This window comes from Haliotis rubra, unplaced genomic scaffold (genome assembly GCF_003918875.1).
Source record: "Haliotis rubra isolate DU_JTF1 unplaced genomic scaffold, ASM391887v1 Scf650, whole genome shotgun sequence".
NCBI lineage: Eukaryota > Metazoa > Mollusca > Gastropoda > Lepetellida > Haliotidae > Haliotis > Haliotis rubra.
In genome coordinates, this window is record NW_025767358.1 from 362,506 (window position 1) to 386,332 (window position 23,827).

Consider the following 23,827-nt stretch of genomic DNA (forward strand, 5'->3'; position numbering starts at 1 on the left):
GATTATCAAAAAAGTACAATTGCATTGTTTTTCAATAGAAATAATTGCCCAAGGGCAGTTATTCAGTTATGCTAATAAAACACTTCCAAGAACAATGGACATAACTTTCCCTAGCGGTTTAATGCCTGACATACGCCCGAAGCATATTTGTTCGATCATAGCCTATTTGTTAGAAGCACGAACGCGCATTGTATCGGTTATAAGGACACAGTTTATCTGCTATAACCACACTGTTTACTATAAGCACGAGTGTGCCTTAGGACCTTATTTACAACAACACACTTTACCAGGTATAAGCAGGACGTGTACATGTGATAAGCATCAGTGAATCGTAGTTTACTTGATGCAAAGTAGAGGACCACAGTTTACCTGTTATAAGAACACGGTGTACAAGCTAAAACATCACAGTATACGTGTTCAAAGCTCACTGTTTACAAGCTAAAAGACCACAGTTTACCTGTTATAAGAACACTGTTTACAAGCTAAAAGACCACAGTTTACCTGTTATAAGAACACTGTTTACAAGCTCAAAGACCACAGTTTACCTGTTATAAGAACACTGTTTACAAGCTCAAAGACCACAGTTTACCTGTTATAAGAACACTGTTTACAAGCTCAAAGACCACAGTTTACCTGTTATAAGAACACGCTATACCTGTTACACGAACACAGATTACTTGTCCTAAGAATGCAACGTACCTGTTATAAGCACAGATCAGGCTGTAGGCCCCAGCCTCAACACATCGCCTGAAGGGAGGCAGGAAATACGACCTCCAGTCTCGTTCTGAAACCTGATAAACATAACCCTAAGTATTGGCAGAACGTTCATTGCATTATATTAGCAGTTGAATTTAGATACCTGTCTTTAGTACATTTCTAATTTGTTAGGCATGACTTAGCGTGTGTTTGTTTGGACTGACTGAGTTTGGTTTTACGCCGCTTTTAGCAATATTCCAGCAACATCACGGCGGGGGACACCAGGAATGGGCTTCACACATTGTACCCATGTGGGGATTCGAACCCGGGGCGTGACGAGCCAACGCTTTAACCACTAGGCTACCCCACCGCCCCGAAAATTATTTGGAAGATAATTAATGAGGGTAATGCAATGTATGTATGTATGTATGTATGTATGTATGTATGTATGTATGTATGTATGTATGTATGTATGTATGTATGTATGTATGTATGTATGTATGTATGTATGTATGTATGTATGTATTTATGTATGTATATACATAGATAGATAGTTAGATAGATAGATAGATATAGATATTTATGCTTTCCTGCTTTACTGCGCTTTAAATTGCATTACTCTCATTAATTACCTTCAAAATAATTTTCAAAAAAAAAATACGATAAGCATGTTATTATCTTATTATAGCAAATGTGACCCACCTCTGCATCGAACACCTGTCTGGACACATTGACCCATCTGTGCAACAAACACCTGTCTGGACACATTGACCCACCTGTGCATCAAACACCTGTCTGGACACACTGACCCACCTGTGCATCAAACACCCGTCTGGACACAATGACCCACCTGTGCATCGAACACCTGTCTGGACACAATGACCCACCTGTGCATCAAGCACCTGTCTGAACACAATGACCCACCTGTGCATCAAACACCTGTCTGGAAACTGGCCAGTTCTCAGGTCCACCAGACACGTCAAAGTGTTTGCAGCCAGAACTTGTCCTCAGGTATCGAGGATGGGTACCATGGAGACCCTTCACGTGGTGGTACCCCATCTCGCCAGCATGGTACGGGTCTTCACTGAGTGTTTCCTGGAAGTATTAACTCACGTGTAAGGAGAAACAGTGGCACCCCAATTATCCGGATACCTCGCCTACCAGAACTATTTACGTGACACGAAATACATAGTACATAACATGCTTCAGTTGTAGCAAAATCTCGTCTCCCAATCTGGACAATGAAATTCAGATGATTGTGTCCCACTATACGGACAACGACCACGCCTGACGATGTTTGACCCATGTTCCGATTACAGCCATTGATACGGTTAAGTATGGAGTCCTCGAAGGGACATTTTTTGCTTGTTTTTTTTTTTTTTGTTTTTTTGTGAGGGCGACAAAGCGACAATGCGACAACGTGACAATGTCCTTCTTAGATTCCATAGTTAAGCGAACCGTAGATGACATAAACTGGTGCACATGCCGCAGCTGCCATTCCCTAAGACATTGTAATCGAGACGTTTCCCATGGACACTTTTAGAGTCTTGTCAGAGTCTTCTATTCCTAAATTCTCTTCCCGCAGAGGTTACTTGTCATATCTTCCCAAGAACCTCTGTTCTAATACGGCCATATTTCCTGGTTCTCGTAAAATCCCCTAGCGACAAAAAATCGCAACACGAATTATCTTCCTTCTTTCTATCCAATCAGAACACGTGTTACATCGACTTAGATCCAACCTGACCAACAATGGGCCCATATATATCCCTCTTCACTGCCGGGGACTTGTGTTTATGTAACACACAAGACATTTAATGGCAAGCCTGTCCGTTGTAAAGAGGGCGATGGAGAAGCCATTGATCCGACATTACATGACTTCTGGCCAGAAGGAACGTTTTCGGATCGCGCAGGGGAAGAGGTTCTTGTTTTCCCGAAGCATACGGAAATTACCGAGGCCTTGCGAATGGTCACTTTTGAAACAACGTCGTTGATTGCACAACTAAATCTCATCGCAACCAATCACGAATCCTGGACACTCGCACCATGAAAGGGCGTCGTATTTCGCTCATATGAACGTGCAGAGGTTCGTAGGGAGATTCGTATGACAGGTAACCTCTGTGGGAATAGAATGCTGTTTCTACGGTAATGTTAAATTTCTTTCATTATGACAGTCGTTATTACTTTATATACTATAAACTATTCAATCAGCGCTTGCACCAGCCGTATTTATGTAGCTGGATTGTTGTATGAAGTCTTAACACAGAACACCCATCCACCAACTGTCACATCGAAGGACGACGTATCCTGGCCCCTTCCCCACTGAGGATTTGGGAGCGTGTCCTTTTTAGAGCCTGCTGTTTTCATCTCACCACCCCCTAACGTTTTCTGAACTTGACAAGCTGAGGATTAAGGTTCCTCCGTTGATCGCTCTTCTACTAGGGATATCTGAACGCGTCCACCCTCGGACCAACAATCAGAAATCTTCCCTAGTAGGTCTCTGACCAGGTCATCGCTAAAGGTATATATTCCTCACCTGCCCCCTCCCCCCATCGGGGGTCCCTGAACGTGTCCACTTTAGGAGTTAATATTACTCACCTGCCCCCTCCCCCATCGGGGGTCCCTGAACGTGTCCATGTTGGGGCTGAAACAGCTGATCGCCATATGTACATCCAGAGTAGCACCCGTCTTCATGAAGTAATTGTAGTAGGCTCGGACTTCTGTGCTGCTGGCCTCGGCTATTCGGTAAATCAAATCCTTGCTGCGCGATGATACACACAAATACAGATTTACAGTAAATACAATCAATACACAATTAATGTCAGTTGTCATTGATCTCCGCAACAGAAACGCAAGAAAAGATGTTTTTTCTGCATGTCTGGGCCCCGTTCCTGAAAGCGTTCGTAGCGCTAAGGTGATCGTAACTCCAATACTGTAACATAGCCTAACGACTGTCGTAGCGCTACGATCGCTTTGAGGAACGGGACCCTGGTCAACCTGACATGATGCAATAAGGGGACAGATTAAAGGGGTCATCTAACGGGTTCGTGTCTAATGCTACACTGCATGTGTGCATGTGCGTGTGCGTGTGCGTAGATTTGAAGCTATATGTGGTTTAAATCCCACTTCGCCCCGAGTGCGTTGGTCTGCACCATGCATGTGCTCGTCAGTTTGATAAAAGTGGTAAACACACAAAAGTTGCAAAACGTTAAAGGTTTTAGAAACTGAAGTCATTCAAATGAAATCCAAAGACAGTCAGACACCTTTGAGTCGAAGGGCCTACGCAGATATTTCGATTGATCCTACACAACTGTAACATGACTCAGTCTTCTCTTGGAGACATGTGGAAGTTCGACACAACAGAACTCGACAAAGGCTGTTTAAGATAGATTCGTCGAGACAAATTAAATACTTCGAGTTATCCAAGGTTCAACACATCCAATACAGGTTATTCTTCGACACAACGAAAGCTTCGACACATCAGAGCTCGACATAAGGGTGTTTGACTGAAGTCGAAGTTTAGTTCCAGTGTTTATCGCAATTGTTTACTGTAACGGTGTTGTACTCACTCGAACGACGCCCCAATTCCGATCCCCTGGGGAAAGGCAGTAGCGTTCTGGCCAACATCCCCTCTCCCACAGTTCGACCACCAGGAGTACTGGTTGATCCCCAGTCTAGATATCGGGGGGAGCTTGTCCTCGACCACTGGCCAGCTGGGTCTGAATTTCCTGGATGGTCAGTCTCCCGACGACGTCCTCGACACGCACCTGCCACGGTAGGGAGGCGTTACGGAAGGGGATATCTGCGTCGGAGAAGGTGAGTAAAGTCAACAGGGCTAAAAACCGCATGTATCGCATGGTGGGATGTACAACTTGGGCTGAATCAGATCCGACTGAGACTGAACAGCAGTTTGGAATGATAATAAGACATTCCCAGGAACGAACATGTGGCCTCTTTCTTGAGAGGTTTCATCTGAATTCAGGTTATCTGAGTTATTTCAACAATCCAGAACCGTCGACCTTTAATCGAATGACCAGCTAAATGGGCTAGGTTAAGATCCTTGTGCCAGCATTTGTTGCAGATATGTTTGACAGAATGTCAGATCGCACAGGATTTGCTGTCGAGACGATAGGAATGTGTTTTACATATTCGTTTCAGAAGTTCCTCAAACCTGTCCTTGCAAAACACGTTGGCGACAGAACGTGCGTACATACAAATGTGATTCAGCATTTCTAACAATATTGTTACCCTCACCATGTACAACCAGCTCATACCCTCACCATGTACAGCCAGATCATACCCTCACCATGTTCAGCCAGATCATACCCTCACCATGTACAGCCAGATCATACCCTCACCATGTACAGCTAGCTCTTACCCTCACCGTGTGGAACCATCTCATACCCTCACCATTTACAGCTAGTTTATACCATCATCATGTACAACCAGCTTATACCCTTACCATGTACAACCAGGTCATACCTTCATCATGTACAACCAGGTCATACCTTCATCATGTACAACCAGGTCATACCTTCATCATGTACAACCAGGTCATACCTTCATCATGTACAACCAGGTCATACCTTCATCATGTACAACCAGGTCATACCTTCATCATGTACAACCAGGTCATACCTTCATCATGTACAACCAGGTCATACCTTCATCATGTACAACCAGGTCATACCTTCATCATGTACAACCAGGTCATACCTTCATCATGTACAACCAGGTCATACCTTCATCATGTACAACCAGGTCATACCTTCATCATGTACAACCAGGTCATACCTTCATCATGTACAACCAGGTCATACCTTCATCATGTACAACCAGGTCATACCTTCATCATGTACAACCAGGTCATACCTTCATCATGTACAACCAGGTCATACCTTCATCATGTACAACCAGGTCATACCTTCATCATGTACAACCAGGTCATACCTTCATCATGTACAACCAGATCATACCCTCACCATGTACAGCCAGATCATACCCTCACCATGTACAGCCAGATCATACCCTCACCATGTACAGCCAGATCATACCCTCACCATGTACAGCCAGATCATACCCTCACCATGTACAGCCAGATCATACCCTCACCATGTACAGCCAGATCATACCCTCACCATGTACAGCCAGATCATACCCTCACCATGTACAACCACCTCATACCCTCACCACGTACAACCAGATCATACCCTCACCATGTACAACCATCCCATACCCTCCCCATGTACAACCACCTCATACCCTAACCATGCACAACCAGCCCATACCCTCACCATGTACAACCACCTCATACCCTAACCATGTACAACCAGATCATACCCTCACCATGTACAGCCAGATCATACCCTCACCATGTACAGCCAGATCATACCCTCACCATGTACAGCCAGATCATACCCTCACCATGTACAGCCAGATCATACCCTCACCATGTACAGCCAGATCACACCCTCACCATGTACAGCCAGATCATACCCTCACCATGTACAACCACCTCATACCCTCACCACGTACAACCAGATCATACCCTCACCATGTACAACCATCCCATACCCTCCCCATGTACAACCACCTCATACCCTAACCATGCACAACCAGCCCATACCCTCACCATGTACAACCACCTCATACCCTAACCATGTACAACCAGATCATACCCTCACCATGTACAACCACCTCATACCCATACCATGTACAACCAGCTCATACCCTCACCATGTACAACCACCTCATACCTTAACCATGTACAACCAGCCCATACCCTCACCATGTACAACCACCTCATACCCTAACCATGTACAACCAGATCATACCCTTACCATGTACAACCAGCCCATACCCTCACCATGTACAACCACCTCATACCCTCACCATGTACAACCAGATCATACCCTTACAATGTACAACCAGCCCATACCTTTACCATGTACAACCAGATCATACCCTCATCATGTACAACTAGCTCATACATATACACTAATATTTGTATAGCGCCAATATCCAGCTCAGCTGCTCAAAGGCGCTTCGTTTTCTCTTGATCATTGGATGACAGCCTCAACGGCGCATCGTATTTTCAATCTCAACTCCCTGGGGAGTATACAACTCTTGCAGCCAGGGTTGTGTACTGTACACTAGGGGTTGTGACAACACTCAAAGAGTCTGCACACAAAGTTGACTCCAAGGTTTTTATACCCGGTCACAGGTGGGCTCGATCCCGGTACCTTAAGCTCGCTGGATCACTAACGCCTTAGACAGCTCAACCACCACGCCCCTCATACCCTCACAATGTACAACCAGCTTATACCCTCACTAGTAATATCAAGCAAAGAAAGAAGCCTCCCCCACCTCATAATCACACATACAGCTGACATTTTCGTCGAAATGTTAACTGGCACGTGAAAAATCAATTTCCATCACTTCAGGCATTGCGTGAGAACATGTCCGTGCTAGCCAAATTGGCACTTCAATATATCTGCCCTTTGGTCGCTCTGAATGTGAAACGTAGTTCCATGTTGGCAGTCTTTTGAAACAGAAATTTCAATTGGTGATCCATCGGCTGGAGAATGTGATACTACCCTTGCGTAAAACTGGTTTCCAGGGGAGATATAATGTAACCGTGACCACTAGTGATCGACCTGATTGTAGCCTCCGGCCTCCGGCAGAGTCCCAAACACGGGTCACGACCGTTCAGCGTACAGATCCAAGTATCGGGATCGGTTCTGGATGTCACTCAAAGCTTAAGAGCACTGAACATATTGGTAGGACCATCAGAGGCGCGGGTAGGAATTTGACTGAAGGCTTCGTTCTCAACAGTTGTGACCTAACGTCATCGTCATCGTACGTCACAGTTTAACGGTACATCAGTCAGACGGATATTTTAAAATTCGTACTCTTCAAACATCCATATTGTCACTTATCAGCGAGATTGTGTCTTTTCGTGAACAGCGTAACATTGTCTCATGACATATGTTCAGCATTCTGAATCCTATATACGTTATTGTTACACTGCTTCGTTGAAACAAACTGAATCCTGAATACGTTTCTCTTATACTGCTTCGTTGAAACAATCTGATTCCTAAATACGTTTTATTATACTGCTTCGTTGAACAAACTGAATCCTGAATACGTTTTTCTTACACTGCTTCGTTGAAACAAACTGAATCCTAAATACGTTTTTATTACACTGCTTCGTTGAACAAACTGAATCCTAAATGCGTTTTTATTACACTGCTTCGTTGAACAAACTGAATCCTAAATAGGGTTTTCTTACACTGCTTCGTTGAAACAAATTGAATCCTAAACACGTTTTTCATACACTTTCTCTGTGAAACAAACTAAATCCTACATACATTTTTCTTACACAGCGTCGTTAAAACAACTGAATCCTGAATACGTTTTTCTTACACTGCTTCGTTGAACAAACTGAATCCTAAATACGTTTTTATAACACTTTCTCGATGAAGCAAACTGAATCCTAAATAGGTTTTTCTTACACTGCTTCGTTGAAACAAACTCAATCCTAAATATGTTTTTATTACACTGCTTCGTTGAAACAAACTGATTCCTGAATACGTTTTTCTTACACTTTCTCGTTGAAACAAACTGATTCCTAAATACGTTATTACACTGCTTCGTTGAACAAACTGAATTCTGAATACGTTTTTCTTACACTGCTTCGTTGAACAAACTGAATCCTAAACACGTTTTTCATGCACATTCTCGGTGAAACAAACTGAATCCTAAATACGTTATTATACTGCTTCGTTGAAACAACTGAATCCTAAATACATTTTTCATACACTGCATCGTTGAAACAACTGAATCCTAAATACGTTTTTCTTACACTGCTGCGTTGAACAAACTGAATCCTAAATACGTTTTTATTACACTGCATCGTTGAACAAACTGAATCCTAAACACGTTTTCCATGCACATTCTCGGTGAAACAAACAGAATCCTAAATACGTTATTATACTGCTTCGTTGAAACAACTGAATCCTAAATACGTTTTTCTTACACTTTCTCGTTGAAACAAACTGATTCCTAAATACGTTTTACTACACTGCTTCGTTGAACAAACTGAATCTTGAATACGTTTTTCTTACACTGCTGCGTTGAAAAAAGCTGAATCCTAACTACGCTTTTCTTACACTGCTGCGTTGAAAAAAGCTGAATCCTAAATATCTTTTTCATACACTGCATCGTTGAAACAAGCTGAATCCTAACTATGTTTTTCTTACACTGCATCGTTGAAAAAAGCTGAATCCTAAATATCTTTTTCATACACTGCATCGTTAAAACAAGCTGAATCCTAACTACGTTTTTCTTACCCTGCATCGTTGAAAAAAGCTGAATCCTAAATATCTTTTTCATACACTGCATCGTTGAAACAAGCTGAATCCTAACTACGTTTTTCTTACCCTGCATCGTTGAAAAAAGCTGAATCCTAAATATCTGTTTCATACACTGCATCGTTGAAAAAAGCTGAATCCTAAATATCTTTTTCATACACTGCGTCGTTGAAACAAAATGTAATGCAATGCAATACTGATGTATACTTTCTTTGCAAGTATTTGTTAATGTGTCTTGATGACACACTAACGACTATTTATGGATATCTTCGCAGGGGGTGGGTATAACTTATACAATCAAATCTGGCAATTAACCTAACACCAGTTTAACATAAATGAGTCCATTCAGGCTGAAACGTCCAGTGAACAAGTGTCCAACGAAGGACTCTCTCTATATGCAATGACCGTGAATGTGTGATAATTAGGACGAGGACATGCCAGAATATATACTAGGCGCATAAAGAAACTTTGCATACAAAAATTTAAAATCTAAATTTATCAAACCTGTGTAGACACATAAGGCTTTAAACTCAGAGATTGGTGACATGTATCCAACATGCATGCACGTGCCACGTTCCGTGACGTCAGTGGGTTCGTCCTTGAGACGTGCAATACGTTGTTGCACGTGCATTCCGGGAAAGAGAAACAGAGCAAATGAATGCCACACAATACTGTCACTTTGGAAAGCTTAACCCCTGCCCTTGCGAACGTTCAAAAAATTAAACGGCTATTAAAGGCATAACTTGGCAAGGCTCACGTCTGCACAACGTCATGAGGCCATTGGGATGGTCCGTGGGGGAATGTCTCAACGACAAATGGCTGCACATTTCCACTGACGCTACCAGAACACAAATGACGTCATCGATCGGCCACGTTCTGGACGTCCACGTGTAACAACGCCAAGACAGGACAATGGATAAGGGTGACCCATCTTCGCCACAGGTTTCAGACTGCAGTGATGACTACCCGAACCATCCCAGGACTTCGTCGTATCCACCCCAACACAGTTCGACAACGTTTACGTCATCACGGGATCAGACCACGACGTCCCGCCATACGGCCTATCCTGACACAACGTCATCGACAAGCTCGCCGAATGTGGTGCCGAAATCATGTCCGCAGACCCTTGTTTTGGTGGAGAAATATTGTTTTTACAGATGAGTCCAGGTTTAACAGTTCCCATAGTGATGGACGTCAACGTGCCTATAGACGCGTGGGAGAACGTTATGCACAGGCCTGTGTCTTGGAGAGGAATCGCTTTGGTGGTGGTTCCGTGATGATTTGGGGTGGAATAACAGCACGCCAAAGAATTCCTTTGGTGATTGTTCAGGGCAACTTAACTGGTGTGGGCTACAGGGATCAGAATCTTCGACCTATAGCAATTCCTTTTCTGCAACGTCATGGCCCTGGGTTAACATTCCAACAGGACAATGCCCGCCCTCATACGGCAAGGGTTGCTATCGATTTCTTGCAACACCACAACGTTGACTTACTGCCTTGGCCTGCAAATTCACCGGATCTCTCCCCGATAGAGCATGTTTGGGACGAGATGGATCAACGTCTACGCCGTCTTCATCTGCCAGATAACGTCCTTGACCTTGCAACAGAACTTGAGAGAATCTAGCGTGACATCCAACCCCTGTCCCGCTTGTGGACTCGTGACGTCATTGTGATTGACTTTTCAATTGAAATTCTCCCGACTTGTTATGGTCTCATGATCCCTCCATTAAAGTTTATATGTACCTTTGACATTGTTATCGTACTTATCAACTGGGATAATATTTTGACAATGCACAGTTTCTTTATGTGGCTAGTAGTTCCTGCATGAGAATTCATTGCTCACTTAATGATAGGCTTAGTACGATACATAGTGTTTCTACATACTGGCAAACAAGGATAAGTTGGACCGGCGCAGAGAACGCGTTTACGAGAAGTAGGCGGTGCACGGCAATTAGCAAACCCATTTGGTTTGTGAAAGGTAGAGCAGATGTAGGCTAGTGCACGTGCATGACGATGAAATTGATTCCGCGCGTTGGTGCATACGCCTTGCTCATAAGACTCTTACGTGGTCGGTGTAGCACTACACTTAATCGCGGACAACCTGGGGCCCCTTCGCTAACAATGGCAAGCGCCAGTGGGCGACACTCAAACATGCTTATACGGGTCAATTGTCAGGTCGGTGCTCAATTTATCCTTGTTTGCCAGTAGTATAATTATACTACGGTTATATTGACTTCATTCTCATTCATTAGATTGTTTTGTTACAAGGTGAATTAGGGGGTAGCAGCATGTTAGCTGGGTTGTGTCAAACACAAAGTCACGTGGAGGAGAGAGTGAGTTTAGTTTTACGCCGCTGGACCAGACAGTCCGGTGGTCAACAGCATGAGCATCGATCTACGCAGTTGGGATGCGATGACATGTGTCAACCAAACCAGCGAGCCTGATCCCGTTAGTTGCCATTTACGACAGGCATGGGTTACTTAAGATCAATTCTAACCTGGATCTTCACGGGTTTCTCGTGGAGGAGGAAGTGTACATACCATATCTTGGTGGATCCGAACCAAACTCTAAATGACTCAGAACACATTATTGGCACTATATGTTTTGAGGAAATTAACAGCTGTATACGAGGGCTGTTCAACACGTAATGGCAACACCATTAGCATATCTATATATCAGGGTTTTAATATAACCCCTGCACATTTAGCAGCTATGGAAAGCCTCAGATGAGTTCTAATCAACTGACTAAATTTTGTGACGTCATATCCAATATGAAAAGTGGTTATGACGTCACAATGTGATGATGTACTTCGGAGGGGAGTACTTCGAAGGAATGTGAAAATCTCAACTTTGTATGTTAATGCAGTATGTTTTTACACTCTGCCATTACTTATTGAACAGTCCTCGTAGTTCAACGAGCACAGTATGGAATATCTCCAATCTCTTGGAAGCTATCTGAAGTTATTTCGAGATGTTGAATGTATATGATTTTAGGATTGAATGAGGTCGCCGCTTGCAGCAAAATTCCAGCAATAGCACGACGGGGGACACCATAAAATGGGCTTCACACATTGTACCTATGTGGGGAATCGACACGAGTCATATGTATTTTGTGTCGACATGGACAATCCAGTCATGATAATCTAGAAACAATACAAAATGCATTGCACGATGTCACATTAAAATGAGAAGCAAAAAAATGGTCACTGTAGTATATTTTTAATATTTTCCTAATATTTTAGTTCCTATAATTTGAAACTGCCGCTGCAACACGTTAGATCCAACAGACATCCGCTGATTGGGCTGCTGGCCTCCAACATAGATATTCATGGCACCTGCAACATAGGATGTATTGGAGGGCGTGAGTTACACGTGTAATTGTCTTCCATTGTTGTGGACAAATGACTTCCTACATTGTCTGATAGATTCACTTCTAAAACCATCGATATAGTTCCAGTCGTTATCAATATTACATGATAAAATCATGAACATCCTATTTACCTGGTAGAACCACCCATCCATCGTTATCTGTCCATACGGCCATGTTCCTGGGATCCAGTGTAAATTCATAGACTGCAGATTCACCGGACAATATGGTCGTCCTGGTGAACGACACCAGCTGAATTCTGGGTACAGGAAGTGACGTATTTTGCCACGACATATAGGCCTGGGAAACCTGTGAAATATTTAAAAGTATACGATCCATCGAACTGAGGTAAGTTAAAGATGTATTAACCATCAAAGTATATACCTGTGTATATATATATATATATATATGTGTGTGTGTGTGTGTGTGTGTGTGTGTGTATATATATATATATGTACCCTGTTTCATTATCGTATTTTTTAAAATTATGTAGCACACACGTACGCCATATGAGGACACTGATCAAACACTGACAAAATGAGCTTTTGGATCTATTGTTTGCCCAGTTCCTGCACTGCATGTTTAAGATGTTGCATCGACTGTGGTTCAAGATGACCTTTGTGTCTATGCAAGATGACGCAAGAAGGTCCATGATGGGACGAACTCCCAATATCATTATGCTCTTAACTTGACAGTTGGGGTGATATCCGCTCAAATCATTACGCTTTCAACGCCAAATCGCGACGCAATTAATCCCCAGCTCACCCAAGCCATATGGATCATAACTGAATCAAAGACCGCTAAGGACAGAACCTAGACTAAACCCTTTGTACACTGACCTCATCAGCGTCATATGGCCCCGTGTTGTAGACAGTGACACTACACCACAGCCCCTCCCCCCGCCATGACGTTGATGTCGCAGGTAAAGTCATCATATCTGAACGTGGTGTACGACAAGCCGTAGCCGTAGGGGAAGGCCGGCTCTCCATTGAAGTACCAGTATGTCCGTCCAGCCATAGAATAGTTTACCATCGGAGGAATCTGGGAGAAGACACGGGTTTGTGAAAATGATCTATTTCAGTTCACGGGCATTCACGACCCACTGAATATTATTGCTCGGCCACGTGTTGGATTTATAACATATTCACCTAAGAATCACTGCCCGTACAACTGTTTAATTAGATTGCATGTTCACCTGGAAATCACCACTCGGCCACGTGTTGAATTGTATAACATGCTCATCCGGGAATGACTGCTCGGCCAAGTGTTGAATTAAATAACATGTTCACTTGAGAGTCACTGCTCGGACACGTGTTGAATTAGATAAGATATTCACCTGAGAATCACTGCTCGGGCAAGTGTTAAATTAAATAACATATTCACCTGAGAATCACTACTCGGGCACGTGTTAAATTAAATAACATATGTTACCTGAGAATCACTAATCGGCCACGTGTTGAATTGTATAACATGCTCACCAGAGAATTACTACTCGGCCACGTGTTGAATTAGACAACATATTCACCTGGAATCAATGTTCGGCCACGTGTTGAATTAAAGAACATATTCACCTGGGAATCACTGCTCGGCCACGTGTAAGGCAGTCTGGCAGCTGGCACAGACCCCTCCCCGGCGTTTGTGAGGGAAGCAAAGATGGCGTCGCCGGCCGCCTGAGCCGGAAGGAAACATTCCATGATTGCGACAACACCTGGAGCCGTTATCGCCCAGTTAATGTTGATTGGTCCCCCAGTAAATAGCAGTAGCACCACTGGTTTGTTGGCTGTTGAAGACAAATGTGTATATCTGTAAACATTGACACATTGTTTCAGAATTGGGGTTGCTGCGATTGATTTCCAGACAACATTGTTCATGCATTAGCGATAAAGCAAAACACAGTACTTGCATCGTGCTTATAGTCCGTTTGACTTTATCGGAGACTAATGAATTGCTCACTAACACAAAATCTAATAAATGCAACATAATCAAACTTTGCACAGTCATATGAAATCGACAGACCAACTCTGATGATTTGTCTCATAATATTAAACAGCCGAATAAAAAGGTTGTTTAACTAACGATCATTATTGTGTTGTCACTATTCGCTATTTCTTACGAGGGAGGACCACTTGCTGGTTGGACAGCCAGGTGTGTGAGTTCTTCGTGTGAAATTGAAATTTCACTGCACATGCTTGTTGATTACCTGGCTGTTCTACCAGCAAGTGGTCCACCTCTTAAGAAATAGCTAAAAAGTGACAGCAAAATAATTATCGTTTGTTAAACAACTTTTTTATTCGGGTGTCCAAAATTATGAGACAAATCCTAAGAGTTGGTCTGTCGAATTCACGTGACTTTGCAAAATTTGGTTTTGTTGCAATTTTTAGATTTTGTGTTAGTGAGCAATTCATCGGTCTCAAATGAAGTCATGGTGTTGATAGAGTTGATAATGTAGATGGTGTTGATGATGTGGATGACATACATGTAGATGATGTCGATGGTGCTGATGATGTTGATGGTGCTGATAATGTGGATGGTGTTGATGATGTGGATGATATACATGTAGATGATGTCGATTGTGCTGATGATGTTGATAGTGCTGATACTGTAAATGGTGTTGATGGTGTCGGTGGAGTAGATGTTGAAGATGATGTTGATGGTGTTGCAATGTAGATGGTCTTGATGATGTAGCGGATGGTGATGTGGATGATGCGGATAGTGTTGATGATGTTGATGATCCTAAAGGTGTTGATGATGTTAACGATGTTGACGATGCTAATGGTGATGGTGTTGATGAGTTTGATGAAGCAGCTTATATAGATGATGCAGCAGATTTAGATGTAGCACGAGATGTCTCACTGTTGCTGACGACGTCCTGTAGAAGCTGCAGCTGCTGTCCCGGCAGAGTGAGGTTTTGTCGGTCATGTCCCTCCGCCTCGATGGCCTGACCTAAATACATCCGTACACTGATTACTTCACACATCTGTATGAGGGTGAGGGAGACTGGGATTCTACAGCTATATCACTGCAATCCCTTGGCACAATAACACCGGACTCAGGTTTCCAACGCAATTGGACACTCGGCTATCCATCTGCCTGATTTATGAAGAGGCTACGTTAATGGAGAACCTGCGAGGTCGAAAGTTATTATTTAGCCATGGTCGTGATACGCTCGATAGGGTCACATACAAATGATGTTCCAACAACCATTGATGCACAAATCCTACACACTGTCCTCGTGAGTAATTTTCCAACACAACAAGCGAACACGTTCAAAAAAATTTCATCTGTCTCATTCATGATCAGGGTACGGGAACATGGAGATTCGTTAATATCTCTTGTTACGAAAGAACAGATCATACCTGTCCCCAAGCATACAAAGACGGCATCAGCTCCTCCAAGTGCATTCACCACGTTAGTCCTGTTGTAGTCGTTGCAAGCGGTGCTGGAGCAGCCTGCGGCGTACAGGGCAGCATTGCCCAGTTTCAGCAGCCCGCTCAGAGGGGACGTGATAAAGCGGGGGTCGGTCTTTGGTGCGTAGTCACCAAACAGTTGTTCTGTGTCATTTGACATTGGTCCTACAACCTGTAAATATACCAAACCTAAAATGCTTCAGATCCTGGGCATCATTATATATGCACATACATTAACGTTACGTGGCAGTGTGCTTCATTGTCTGTCCGTGGTTCAAGCTTGATCCGACCGCCTCCGTGGTGTAGTGGTTAGAGCGTCCGCCCGGAGAGCGGAAGGTCGCGGGCTCGATCCCCGACCGCGTCATACCAAAAAAGACTTGAGAAAAGTGCTTGAGAATATTTCGCTCATATGACGACGTGCATGCGTGTGCATGTGTATGTGCGCCTGCTTGTACTAGCCCAGACTGAAGCTGGTTTTATAGTGCTAGCCCACTGAGATACCATGCCGCAGTGAAGCATGAATACCCCACTCAGACACATTATACTGACTCCGAGCCGACAAGTCCTTGTTGTACCCATAAATGCCGAGCGCCAGGCAGGGACCAACAAGTACCATATTTTAACGTCTATTGGTATCACGCGGTCGGGGATCGAACCTGCGACCTTCCGCTCTCCGGGCGGAAGCTCTAACCACTACACCACGGAGGCGGTCCCGTTCTGTGAGTCTACGCTTCGAACCTTACTGACACCCGATAACAATCCTTTGCATGTCCGTGTTAACCCTGATCGGATTCAGAGAGTTCCACCCGAAACAAATATTGCCAGTGTAAATATATTGCTATAGTTGTTTCCCAGCGAACACTTTTCCGTGTTGATAATTGACACAGGAAAAGTAGAAACATGAAAGAAAACAAATTCCATTTCAGGCGCAGATACTCTTTGACATCATCACGATTCCTATTTTCTTGGATTTCATCTAAATCGATTTAAACAGTTTGACCTATGTGATTCCATCACAGAACTATATTACTGTGAAACCCGTTGTAATCTCTTTCCCTAACAACGGCGGTTCATCTTATTCAAGTCGGGGCACAAAACGAGTTTCCTCAGTGTGTAATTAAAGTATTTTACTGTTACATAAATAATGTACGTGTTTACTTACAGCAACTTTATCAAAATGTGATTTGATCGGCAGAAAACCGTTGTCATTTTTCAGCAAGACGAAGCTCTTGATGGCTGCCTCTACAGCCAGCTGTCGGTGTGTGGAGCTCAGCACGACGTCATCAATGTCAAGGTAGTTGTAAGGGTTCATTTCCGGTGGGTCAAACTCTCCTAGCCTCAGTCTGGTGTAGAAGAGTGGCTTGATCTGGTCCCGGACAAACGACTCTGTCAGTTTGTTCTGTTGTATCGCCGGAACTGAAAGTAAGAGGGGGTTTAGTTTTTTCACCATTTTCAGCAATATTCCAGCAATATCACAACGGGGAACACCAGAGATGGCTTAACTGACTCTCACTGTGTCCATGTGGGGAATCGAACCCAGGTCTTCAGCGTAACGAGCGAACGCTTTAACTACTAGGCTACCCATAGATGAACCGAATGTGAAACCGTAAAGGTACAAGACGAAAGAAAGGTACAAGACTGTAGAATTTGGAAGCGGCATGGAAGATCAAGAAAAGGCACAGAAGGAAGAAACGGGTAGGAATAGAGAACACGGGATAGAGAAAGACAAGGAAAATGAAAAAGATGGAGGAGGAGAATAAACAGAAGAGGACAAGAGGCTGAAGACGAAGTCTCCTGTATTAGAAGAGTGAGTGAGTGAGTATGGTTTAACGCCGCTTTTAGCAACATTCCAGCAATGTCACGGCGGGGGACACCAGGAATGGGCTTCACACATTGTGCCCATGGGGATTCGAACCCGGGTCTTCGTCGTGACGAGCGGACGCTTTAACCACCAGGCTACCCCCCGAAGCCCTGTATTAGAAGTAGCAGGAAACAAAAGAAGCAAATGTTTCGAAGAAGAAGGGTGAATACGGGTACTGATGATGTTGATGCAGACGATATGGGAGACCATTAGTGTTGGGAATTGGTTAAAATCTCATACTTGATGATTGTTTCATTACAGCCGATCAATCATCGAAAACAATTGGTTAGCATCATTTTTCAGATTTTTCTATTCGGGTTGTTATTGCAGATAAGTATAACATGATGCAACTTGCTACTTTAATGTGATAACTGATATATTATGAAGAAAAACTTCCTGATGTCTTCAAGAAATATTCAGTCATTACTTTTCAGTAAGTCAAGTGAGTTTCCTAACAATTAAACACATTTTCAGGCCCTGACAACTTCAAAGATATGTTCCGTCGTCAAGTGTTTCAAACATTAAACCAGTAGTTCCAAAATCATTTGTGTTCGATTTTGAGAAAATGTGATCGATTGCTTGGTCGTTTGGTCACTTATTTCAATTAATCGGACCACCACTAGAGACCATGGAAGGGAAGATCATCGAGTAAGTCGAGTAAGTCAGGATGGAGGGAAAGAGGGCAATGTGTGGACAAATATACCACAGAACAAGCATACTAATGGCAGAACATGGTGAACGCGTTCGGGATAACGAGGAGGTATGGAGAGGAAGAAGCAGGGAAAGAGAAAGATTGTTTTATGTCCCAGCCAGCAAATTGTTGAGTTCTATCCCCCATGACGATGTTAGTGTACTGAGCTAAGTGCAAGATGTACCCTGAATAACGTACCCTGAATATCAAATGCTTAACAGTAGTTGTGTGATGAACGGAAAGAGAATCGCCCGACATCATTAAAACATATTAGCATTACATGCACGTGCACATGTCCTTGAGATTTCATTGTCACATGAGATATCATGTCCTTGAGATATCATCGGGCACATACTTGGCCCCCAAAAATGTAGTTCTGGTCAGGGAGTTGAACAATAATCCCAGACCGACTGGACACAGGGCAAAATATATTTTGTCCAGGAATTCCCTAGATCTAATCGTGATTATTAGATTCCTAATTAAGATTAAGATGCAAAAGGACACATGGGAAGCAAATGAAGATGACACACCACTGACCAGATGCAAGGGGGGCTAAAAACAAAGAATCAGCAATGACCAGCTCCAAACACAAATGACCGGCCTTGGGTAAATAAATAATTATCTTGCCTCACACATAAATGTCGCTTTCTGATTGGCTGAGCGCTCTTCTATTATTTTCAATGTACCCCGCTTACAAGCGAGTAACGTTTCAATGTACCCCGCTGTCAATGGCAACTCATTTGGTACTTCGTGGTAGTACTTCTTTATCTGGTAGTACTTCATTGAATCACGTATGATGTACGGAAATTACCGATGTTTTGCGAATGCAAAGGAGATAACTCTAAATCTGTTTTTCTTGTCAGCAAAATCTAGCGATGGCTACAAAAAGATTTGTACCCGTGCTTCAAACAATTCAAAATTAACATTTAGGTGTTCGGTAAGATAAATACGTTGTTCACTGATCCCTATGGCCTCATGGGTTGATGTACCCCGAAGGGCTCAGGGAACATAAACAAACATCGAGGGTACATCAACCCATGCCCCCCTCGTGACTAGTGAACAGCTTATAATGTACAAGGCAATAGGCCTGGGGAGAGACATTCTGACCTACGCTGTGTAGTCTGAATAAACAGCTGTGGGCCCTAAGACAGACTTATGTTGTTCATGCATCAGAACAACAAACTTGTCTAAGTGCCATACATATATCTATTTCGGGATTGTTTGTAATTATTGTCATCTAATGCTCGACAGTATGTTGGTGGCACTTACTTATTGAGTTATACACTCTCTTATCGCCAGACTGAACTTCCAGGTTACACCCGGCCTTGAGACAAGCTGCAGCGGTGTCGACGGTGTTGTTCAAGTATTTATGTACGGTGATGATGTTGAGGATCTCGCCGGCGTCTGCTGCGATGTAGCCGGTGAAGTTCCACTCCCCCCCCTCAGTATGTCAGTCAACAGCTTCTTGTTGGCGCAGGCGGGGACACCGTTGATGCTGGATGTAGAAACATACTGTGACAGATACTACCGATGTGGCAAGATACATCCGATCCATTTGGTTTCAGAGGGTCCAAGTTGTACGAAATGAGCAAGATTGGAGTAAATAATTGCCCTTGTTACGGATAGCGAAGGGTTTGTTACCTGGTATTTGTGTAATCACAATAAGCATAATTTACCTGTTATAGGCACATTGTTATATGAACACAGTGTACCTGTTATAAGCACAGATCAAGCTGTAGGCCCCAGCTTCAACACATCGCCTGAAGGGAGGAAGGAAGTACGACCTCCAGTCTCGTTCTGAAACCTGACAATCACGCCTAATTATTTTAAATGTGTAAGGTGGCAGTGGAAATAAAATATCTGTCATGGAAAGCCATATCATTAAAGAATATTAAACAATCTTCACGTATCTAGGATCATAAATATACCAAGGCCTAAGTATCAATGTCTATTTGTTCAGTATTCCAATATATTCTGTTACACTCCTTGGCATACCCTGCATCAAACGTTTGTCAGGAGACAATGACCTTTGCATTTAGCATCTGTCTGTAAACATCGGCATACCTTTGCATCAAATACCTGCACTGACTGACCCACTTGTGCATCGAACACCTGTGTGGACACATTGACCTACCTGTGCATCAAACACCTGTCTGGACATTGGCCAGTTCTCAGGTCCACCAGACACGTCAAAGTGTTTACAGCCAGAACTGGTCCTCAGGTATCGAGGATGGGTACCATGGAGACCCTTGACGTGGTGGTACCCCATCTCGCCAGCATGGTACGGGTCTTCACTGAGTGTTTCCTGGAAGTATTAACCGATGCTTAAGATAACCTGCTGACCTGGGCCTCCCATCGCAGAGCACAAGCACTAAGGTGATCGTAAGTCACTAAGGTAACCTTAGTGCAATGTTAAAGAATGGGGGTTAAGGTTAACCTTAGTAAAGGTTGCTTCGTGAAAAAAGCCCCTGTTCGCGTGCACACGTTTCTACTATTGCTATTTCTCTGCATCAACAACTTCTCTTTCTATGGTGAGGTGAAACACGCCTACGGTAATTAACACAAACGTTAAGTAAAGAGTTTCATGGATGACAACTTCTTTATTGTGAAGGGTCACGACGTTTAGAAGTATGTTCTTACTCCTTCATCAGGTGAATAAAACAATTAGGAACAGATAGCTATATATACTAGCCACATAAAGAATCTGTGCATTGTCAAAATATTATCCCAGTTGATAAGTACGATAACAATGTCAAAGGTACATATAAACTTTAATGGAGGGATCATGAGACCATAACAAGTCGGGAGAATTTCAATTGAAAAGTCAATTACAATGACGTCACGAGTCCACAAGCGGGAAAGGGGTCAAACGACTATGTCACAAGCTCAATAACAGGTATGTCCACCATCGGCATTGAGAACAGCAGTAATAAATCTTGTTTTTTGTTAGGTTTTCCAGGAATAAATCTTTGTGTTGCCTACATTTTTCAGGCATAAATCTTGGTTCGGGGGTCCCTGAACGTGTCCACTTTAGGGGGTTAATATTACTCACCTGACCCCTTCCCCATCGGGGGTCCCTGAACGTGTCCATGTTAGGGCTGAAACAGCTGATCGCCATATGTACATCCAGAGTAGCACCCGTCTTCATGAAGTAATTGTAGTAGGCTCGGACTTCTGTGCTGCTGGCCTCGGCTATTCGGTAAATCAAATCCTTGCTGCGCGATGATACACACATATACAGACACAATCAATACAAAATGAATGGCATTGATGGAATGTAGGGTAATCTATGTCCTTTGAACAGAAATTTAAAAAGAAGAAGTATTTTCTTCACATCAGGTCAAACTGCCACTTGAGAGGACACACTGAAAGGGTCATTTTATGTGTTCGGATCTAACAGCACACTGCATGTGATCACCACTACAGTGAAATATAAATTATGATTATGTGTTTTGGTTTGTCAACACAAGGTCCATGTTCGTCAGCTTCACTAAAGGTGAGGTGAGGTGAAATGGGGTTTAACGTCGTGCTTAAGAATATTTCACTCATATGGCGACGTGCATGCGTGTGTATGTGTGGAAGCTTGTACTAGCCCAGATTTAAGCTGGTTTTATAGTGCTAGCTCACTGAGATACCATGCCGCAGTTAAGCATGAATAATTAGTGGGTTTAGTTTTACGCCGCAAAATTCCAGCTATATGGCGGAATCTGTCTGTAAATAATCGAGTCTGGACCAGACAATGCAGTGATCAACTGCATGAGCATCGGTCTGCGCAATTGGGAACCGATGACATGTGTCAACCAAGTCAGCGAGTCTGACCACTCTCCCGTTAGTCCCCTCTTACGACAAGCATGGGTTACTGAAGATCAATATTCTAACCCGGACCTTCACGGGTACAAGCATGAATGCCCCACTCAGACACATTTTACTGACTCCGAGCCAACCAGTCCTTGTTGTACCCATTAATGTCGAGCGCCAGGCAGTACCATATTTCAACGTCTTTTGGTATGAAGGCGGCCGGGCATCGAATCCGCGACCTTCCGCTCTCTAGGCGGACGCTTTAACCACTACACCACGGAGGCGGCCAGTTGCACTAAAGTGGTAAACATATTAGAACTCCATAACTTTAGGTTTTCCTACTACATCAAAGAGGACCCATGAAGGTCCAGGTTAGAACAAACCTTCAGTAACCCATGCTTGTCGTAAGAGGCGACTAACGGGATCGGGTGGTCAGGCTCGCTGGCTTGGTTAACACATGTCATCGGTTCCCAATTGCGCAGATCGATGTTCATGCTCTGAACACTGGATTGTCTGGTCCAGACTCGATTATTTACAGACCGCTGTCATATAGCTGTAATATTGCTGAGTGCGGTGTAAAACTAAACTCACTCACTCACTCGTCAAAGAGGAGCTCAACTGAACTCACTCACAGAAATTAAAAACTTAAAACAACGAAATCCAGGTCTGTACTCAGCACGAAACTTTGTCATTCAAACACGTTTGTGTCGACGTTGAAGGGACCTACGTTAGTACTTCGAGTTATCCGAAGTTCGACACAACTGCAAAATGATAATTAAAAGATTACTAAACAATGACTCGGCTTTTTTTCGAGACAATCGTAGGCTCAAACAAGTCCATGTTCGACACACTTGTGTTTGACGGTAGTTGTGTCAAGACCAAATTCTCAGCGGATTTAAACACAATGTTTATCTCGAGAATTTACTGTTATAGTTAGGTACTCACTCAAACGACGCCCCAATTCCGATCCCCTGGGGAAAGGCAGTAGCGTTCTGCGCTACATCCCCCCTCCCACAGTTTGACCACCAGGAGTACTGGTTGATCCCCAGTCTAGATATCGGGGGAGCTTGTCCCTGACCACTGGCTAGCTGGGTCTGAATCTCCTGGATGGTCAGTCTCCCGACGACGTCCTCGACACGCACCTGCCACGGTAGGGTGGCGTTACGGAAGGGGATGTCTGCGGCGGAGAAGGTGAGTAAAGTCAACAGGGCTAAACACCGCAAGTATCGCATGGTGGGATGTACAACCGGGGCTGAATCAGATCCGACTGAACAACACGCTGAAATGATCACTAGTCAAAGCCGAGAACTAACATGTGGCATCTTTCTTTTAACCTGGATTTAGGTTATCTGAGTTATTTGGACCGTCCACCTTTAATGGAATGTGAAGGTCATGACCCATAACTCAGCACCTGATGGTAGAGCTGGCTGGAGATAACGCTGTAAGAATGTCAGGACGCTTTGGCTCCGAGATCGGGGAGGTTGGGTAATCGTTTAGCAGATACGTCTTAGTAAGTCCGTCACACCTGTGCACACAAGATACGTTTACGACCAAAATGTACGTGGACCGTCAACCGTTACAGTTGCAAATGGTATACGGATCTGAAGTGAGAGCGTTTCGTTCCTTGCGACGTCTGTA

The 23,827-nt window shown here is 43.6% G+C and overlaps 1 protein-coding gene across 1 annotated transcript in view; it reads right to left on the reverse strand.

The window, feature by feature from the left end:
* Positions 1–23,477, reverse strand: part of LOC124257169 (probable beta-D-xylosidase 5) — a 29,467-nt gene extending 5,990 nt beyond the window's left edge. The window contains 10 exon segments of the mRNA XM_046691188.1: positions 14,004–14,212; positions 15,286–15,375; positions 15,789–16,011; positions 17,002–17,255; positions 19,661–19,829; positions 19,832–19,886; positions 20,104–20,195; positions 20,526–20,696; positions 21,444–21,606; positions 23,135–23,477. Coding sequence (XP_046547144.1) covers positions 14,004–14,212; positions 15,286–15,375; positions 15,789–16,011; positions 17,002–17,255; positions 19,661–19,829; positions 19,832–19,886; positions 20,104–20,195; positions 20,526–20,696; positions 21,444–21,606; positions 23,135–23,421 — 1,713 coding nt within the window. The 5' untranslated portion in view covers positions 23,422–23,477.
* Between the last annotated feature and the right edge of the window lie 350 nt (positions 23,478–23,827).